The sequence below is a fragment of the Helianthus annuus genome, chromosome 1 (genome assembly GCF_002127325.2).
Source record: "Helianthus annuus cultivar XRQ/B chromosome 1, HanXRQr2.0-SUNRISE, whole genome shotgun sequence".
In the NCBI taxonomy this organism is placed as follows: domain Eukaryota; kingdom Viridiplantae; phylum Streptophyta; class Magnoliopsida; order Asterales; family Asteraceae; genus Helianthus; species Helianthus annuus.
Window position 1 is genome coordinate 115,390,433 of NC_035433.2, and position 7,177 is coordinate 115,397,609.

The window sequence follows — 7,177 nt, forward strand, 5'->3', positions numbered from 1 at the left end:
GTCTCTGTTTTCTTGAAGGTTAAAATGAATAACTAATTTTTGAGAATAACAGATGGAGCCATATGGACTAATGTATCCTCACCCGCCTGGTAGTGACACTGGTAATGTGTCAATGGGTTCTGTTCAATATGATGTTGAGAATGCTGGTGGAATCTTTGCACTTACAAATGCTTCTCCAACAGAGCAAAGGACTGTAAGCCCTTTTGATCTTAGTTTCTTTATTATATTATTATGTTCTAGATATATGTGTGACCTGTAAATATTGTTAACCTAGTCCTGTTCTTCTGCTGAACCATTAATTACCTGCTGTCTTGGGTGACCCGTGAACAACTCGATTAACCCAACAAAAAGATTGATTTCAATATTTTATATATGTAGGCACAATGTTCACAAATGGGTCCAACTCGAGCAGCACCTGCTGGAGCTAGTTGCGTGCCAATGTTCCTTCCCGCTTTAGGTCAAGCTCAACCTACCTTCATTCCTCCCCAGGTAATCTCAATTCTATTATTATCTATAACACATTTAAGAAAGACTGAAAATTACTTTGGAGTAATTGTTACCGTTTTTTGGTAATACTTGGATAGCTTGGTTTTGGGCACCGATATCAGCTTGTTCCAGGTCAGCATGGACCGCGTCCAGGAGGAAGCCATGTTGGTTTTCATGGGCAGTAGATTCAACAACAGCCTATTCTTCTTATGCAGCAACAGGTTTGTTGTATTTTTTTATATTTCTTTGAGCATTCTCATCCAAACCATCAAATCTGTGTGGGGGGTTTTTAAAATATAAGAAGTATAAAAAGTGGTTGTGAGTGGAGGAGAGAGAAAATGTTACTGTTCATCTGTATATTTGGGGGGACACTGTTCACCCCCTATACTTCTTTAATATATATTGAAAGTGGTTGTGAGTGGATGAGAGAGAAAATGTAATATATATTGAAAAGGAGAGAGAAAAAATATTTGTTTTTAGTGAAAATATATTGATATAGGAGTTTATTAGACAAACATTAGTTCATATTTAATTAGTATCTAATTGTATAGGGTCTAGAATGTATTATTCTAGTCTTTATATATACCATGTAATTATACAATTCAATACGTAATACAATTACTGATTACCAAGTTTATCTTGGTATCAGAGCCTACCCTAAAAAAAAACCCTAGCTGCCGCCAATAAACCCTAACCGCCGCACCCTCACAAATCTGCAACAATGGCCACCATCACAACTTTCGATTCAAAGGAGAAGGCCATCCACAACTCTCACAAGTTCAGCTTTCTCCTAAATCCAGACAACTACGGTCACTGGAAAATTCTGGTGCAACCATTCCTAGTAACCAACGAGTTGTACGGTTACGTAGATGGCACAATACCATGTCCGGAGGCTACTATTCTGACCTCCTCTACCTCCGGAAAAGAAAAAGAATCGGCTGCAGAAACAAGACTGCCGAACCCAGAATACTTCGCATGGGTGGCCAACGACGCTCACGTACGGATGCTTATCCTATCCACGGTCTCCGAAGGCGCTATCCAACATGCTCAAGGTACTACCACCTCGAGAGAACTATGGCTCGCTCTGGAACGAGCTTTTGCTCCCCATACTTCCTCTAGAGAATATACGTTGAAGACACAGTTATTGCGTATCGAGATGAAGCCTGATGAATCCTCCTTTGCCTATTTAACAAGGGCCCAAGAGTATGCCACCGCCCTTGCTAATATAGGGGAACCGATGAAGGAAAAAGATCTTGTAATGCTTATCATCTCCGGTCTCCGTCCAGAATACAACGGACTTAAGACTGCTGCCCTAACAAAGCAATTAGCATTCAATGAACTCCATGCCCTCTTTGCAGACCACGATTACATGCATCAAAAGAACGACAATATCGTCCCTCCAACACAGGCCTTCACGGCAGCCCTCAAGCCACCACCTGTCTCTGGCAGTGTGCAATCTGTTCAACCCTCTGATGCTGCTGTACAGGCGGTTCAACAGCTTGCGGCTCAACTGGGGCTGCAATTACAGATCCCCTCACAGCCGCAAGCCTTCTACACCAATCGCTCATCCAACAACCGCAACAACAGGTCCAACAACAACCGTGGACGAGGAGGCTTCTCTCAGCAAACTAACCGCAACAATGGAGGCAACAAAAATCAGTTTAGCTGGGCAACTAATCAGAACACTGTGTATGGGTCGTGTAACAGGTGCGGCATCGGACACATCCCATCTCTGTGCCCGAATCGTGATCCAACAACCATTCGTCCAAGACAACAACCTTCGGCCAATTATGCAGATTACAGGTCACAAGAGTCGTCAACTTGGCTCTCAGATACAGGCTCCAGCCACCACGTTGCACCGGATCTCTCGGGGTTCGACAATTCCGAAACATACTACGGAAGTGACAGCCTTCATGTTGGTAATGGTAAGGGTCTACCCATTTTACATATCGGTTCCAAAAACCTCCACTCACCCAACCGTACCTTCCACCTTCGTAATATCCTTCATGTCCCTCAAATTAAACAAAATCTTCTATCTGTTCAAAAATTTTGTTATGATAACCATGTTTATTTTGAATTTCATGCTTCTTTCTTTTGTGTGAAGGACGAGGCTACACATACTACCCTCCTCACGGGTCCAAGCACTGATGGGCTCTACTCCTTCAACATTCCTCGCTTTCAAACAATCCCTAAAGTCGCGTTTTCTGCAGTTCGGGCCTCCTCCAACATTTGGCATCAAAGATTGGGACACCCTCATCCACAACTTTTGAAGTCAATGTTATCTACTTTTCATTTACCTTTAAATGACAATTGTTCCTCTTCGTTTTGTGACTCTTGTTCTATTGGCAAATCTTCCAAACAACATTTATTGAACAGTAATTTTAAAAGTTCTCATGTGTTAGATCTTGTATTTTGTGATGTGTGGGGCCCCTCTGCTGTGACATCTGTTGAGGGTCACAATTATTTTCTTTTATGTGTTGACCATTACTCCAAATTCATGTGGTTCTTCCCATTCAAATTGAAATCAGATGTTTTTACGATACTTAAACAATTTATTGTTATGGCCGAACGCCAATTTGGTACAAAACTCAAACAAGTTCAAACAGATTGGGGTGGCGAATTCCGAAACCTCTCCAATCTTTTTCGTTCCCTAGGGGTCATTCACCGCCTCTCATGCCCACACACGAGCGAACAAAACGGCACCGTGGAACGGCGCCATCGCCATGTTGTGGAAACGGGCCTCACACTCCTAGCCCATTCTCATGTTCCATACAGATTCTGGAACTATGCTTTTGACACCGCGGTTTACCTCATCAATCGCATGCCCTCCCGAAACAACTCCTCCGTTTCACCCTTCCAACACCTCTTCAAACGTTCACCCGATTACTCATTCCTACGAGTTTTCGGCTCTCAATGTTTTCCTCATCTTCGTCCCTACAACAAACACAAAATCGAGTTCCGTTCCACACCGTGTGTCTTCTTAGGCTACAGCCCGGACCACCACGGTTACCGCTGCCTTGACACTCAAACCGACCGTCTTTATATCGCACGCCATGTTCGGTTCAACGAACTGTGCTTCCCATTCGGTCGACCTACTCGTCCTACAACCACCCCAACCGAACCCGAACCCTACATCTCTACCTATCCGGATCCTTACACACCGGATGAATCTTCCCCACCTGATGACCCACATGCCACACCATCCTCTCCTAACCCTACACCTTCTACACCTATACCTACACCACCCCCACCACCACCACCTCCCATCTTCCAAACCTATCAACGCCGCCCGAAACCCTCCAACACCACCACAACTATTCCTGATCAGCCATCAACAGCCCCACAACCTACTGCCAGTTCTCATACCAACCAGCCGGCCCAAACACAAGCCCCAGACAACGCCCACCTAACCTACGACCCAACCCCAAACCTACAACCCCATTCAATCCAGCCTCTTTTCACACAACCGCCCATGACCCAAACACTGTCCCAGCATCCTTTACCGTTGCCAACGACATCGCACACTGGCGGGCTGCCATGCAAACTGAGTACTCGGCCCTGTTGAAAAATGGTACGTGGTCTCTGGTTCCTCGTGTTCCTGGTTCCAATGTTGTCGATTGCAAATGGGTTTATAAGATCAAACGTGATCCCACAGGGGCAATACAACGATACAAAGCACGGTTGTGTGCACGGGGTTTTAGACAACAGTCCGGTATTGACTATGATGACACATTCAGTCCAGTCGTTAAGGCGACAACAATTCGCCTTGTGTTATCTATCGCTGTCACACAACAGTGGCCACTACGACAGCTTGACATAGAAAATGCCTTCTTGCATGGTGACCTCAAGGAGACCGTTTACCTACAGCAACCCCCAGGTTTCCTTGACCCGACTAAACCGGACCATGTTTGTCTTCTACACAAATCCCTCTACGGGTTAAAACAAGCACCCCGGGCGTGGTTTCATCAGTTATCTACAACACTCAACAAGCTTGGGTTTCATGGTTCTAAGACCGACCCTTCCTTATTTATTCTCTCATCAGGGCGCACACTACTCTACATGCCTGTCTATGTTGATGATATAATTTTGACAGGTAATGATCCACAGGCTATTGACTCTGTCATTCATCACCTGAGCCGCGTTTTTCCCGTACAAGACATGGGTCGTCTATCTTATTTCTTGGGTATTGAGGTTGCCTCCAAAGGCACGGACATTGTACTGTCACAACAGAAATACATCTCTGAGCTGTTACAGAAAGCAGGCCTATCCGATGCCAAACCTGTTTCGTCTCCTATCGCCACAACGGCTAACTTAGCCTTGGGAGACAGCCCACCATTTGACAACCCCGCAAAATATCGACAGCTCGTTGGTGGCCTTCAATATGCCACCTTGTCAAGACCTGACATTGCCTATGCGGTTAACAAAGTATGCCAATTTATGCATTCTCCCACCGAAAATCACTGGTCCGCTGTCAAACGTATCTTGCGCTATCTAAAAGGTTCTATCTCCCACGGGCTTCTCATACAACAGCACTCCGAGTCAGCGTTACATGCCTATGCGGACTCCACACATCCCAATCTCTCGGCCTTCTCGGATGCGGACTGGGCCGGGTGTCCGGATGACCGTCGTTCCACGGGGGGCTATGCTATCTATTTGGGTTCGAACCTTGTCTCATGGTCTGCACGAAAACAGAAGACTGTCTCTCGGTCATCCACAGAGTCCGAATACAAAGCACTCGCAGATGCTGTTGCTGAATTGACATGGCTGCAAACTCTCCTTCGTGAGCTACATGTCCCTACACGATCTGCCCCTAAATTATGGTGTGATAATCTGGGTGCAACATATCTATTAGCTAATCCCGTCTTCCATGCCCGTACAAAACATGTCGAGGTAGATTATCACTTTGTTCGAGAAAAGGTGGCTCGGGGTCAGCTATCAGTTCAGTTTATTACTACAGATGATCAGATCGCAGATGTCTTTACAAAGCCTTTGCCTTCTCCAAAATTTCTCTTTCTACGGTCCAAGCTAAGAGTCGCTCCCCGGCCTTAGCTTGCGGGGGGATATTAGACAAACATTAGTTCATATTTAATTAGTATCTAATTGTATAGGGTCTAGAATGTATTATTCTAGTCTTTATATATACCATGTAATTATACAATTCAATACGTAATACAATTACTGATTACCAAGTTTATCTGAGTTGTTTTTTAGTGGAATGTATGTATATTTTTAGTGGATTGGATGTGAATGCTCTAATACTTGGATTTTTTCTGTTATTATCTATAACACTTTTAAAAGACTGAAAATTACTTTGGAGTTATTTATATTTTTTTGGTAATACTTGGATAGCACCAGCATCAACTTGTTCCAGGTATGAGCCCAAATGGAAGCCCAATGCCAAACTTTTACATGCCAATGATTCAACCAGGTCAGCATGGACCGCGTCCACGTGGAAGCCGTGTTGGTGTTCCTGGGCTGCAGATTCAGCAACATCCTGTTTTTCTTATGCAGCAACAGGTTTGTTGTATTTTGCTCTTGCTATGTTTTATCGAAGGCTAAAATTAATGTTTAAAGATCAAATATAAATGGGTCTTAACATAAAAAATGCCGTAACGTATGAAGTGAAGGAAGCTTTTTTTTTGAACTTTTTTTCCCTACTCGTTATGGATGATGTTTAATTCCAAAATGTTAAAAAAAAAAAAATCGAGATTTTATAGTAGTAAAGTAATTATTGTAGAGTAATTATAAAAAATAGAGATTTTTTTGGATTTTGGGACTAAAATACGTGCTTAATAAGATGGGGGAAAATTTTCAAAAAAAAGTCCTCACTTCTCACGTTAAGGGTATATAGTGTATGTTAACACCGATTTTTATAATAACTTAACCCTAAAATTAATAACTAATTTTTGGGAATAATAGACGGTGCCATATGGACGAATGTCTCATCACGCACCAATGTCTTATCGATATGATGCTGGGAATGTGATGCAATTAAGTGATGCTGGTGGAAGCTCTGCACTTGCAAATGCTTTCCCAACAGAGCAAAGGACTGTAAGTCCTTTTCATCTTACCTTCTTTGAAAACAAATATTATTGTGTTTTTGATATATGTGTGACTTGTGGATATTGTAGATGTTGGGTAAGAATCTATACCCACTCGCGGAACAGAGGTTCTTCGGTGGCAGGAGTTACCATGAGCACTAAGGGTCCTCAAGAGACATCTCTCAGCAGCAGGGTAGCCCTGATGATCAAAACGGACTTGATTTGGTAGCTTTTGGGAGATTGAATTTACAAAGGAACCACTGTTTTTTTTTTTTTCTTTATTTTCCTCATGTTTGTTTTTACGATTATAGTACATGATGATTGGTCGTTATAGCAATAAACTAGGTTAAGCATATATCGATATTTTGTTGGATTTGACATAAAATCCATATTCATTTAATTTAAATGGTAATGAAATATGGTTTTGTATGATTGATTTGATAATCGATCTAAATTTAAAATAACATCATAGGTGAGATTGACATTACTTTTATTGTTGCCATCTATGTTAGCTAGATGACCTGCTATTTTGGGTACCCTTGGGTATGGATGGACGAGGACTGACCCGAGAGCAAATTTTGTTTGAAGTTAGTAACCTTGATTATCCAAATCAAATTTACACGGTCTGGCTTTTGTGTAGGTTCTGTCTG

At 42.8% G+C, this 7,177-nt stretch overlaps 1 protein-coding gene across 5 annotated transcripts in view; it reads left to right on the forward strand.

The window, feature by feature from the left end:
• The window catches only part of LOC110873175 (disease resistance protein RPV1), a 31,516-nt gene extending 24,548 nt beyond the window's left edge, over positions 1-6,968 (forward strand). For 2 of the 5 annotated variants that reach the window (XM_022122104.2, XM_035990781.1), the window contains exons 8-13: positions 53-193; positions 379-489; positions 585-707; positions 5,836-6,003; positions 6,406-6,537; positions 6,618-6,882. In XM_022122104.2, coding sequence (XP_021977796.1) covers positions 53-193; positions 379-489; positions 585-671 — 339 coding nt within the window. In that variant the 3' untranslated portion in view covers positions 672-707; positions 5,836-6,003; positions 6,406-6,537; positions 6,618-6,882. Of the gene's footprint in view, positions 1-52; positions 194-378; positions 490-584; positions 708-5,835; positions 6,004-6,405; positions 6,538-6,617 lie in introns of all 5 variants that reach the window. The other 3 variants (XM_035990780.1, XM_022122112.2, XM_022122120.2) reach the window with 3 other exon arrangements.
• Positions 6,969-7,177: the final 209 nt, after the last annotated feature.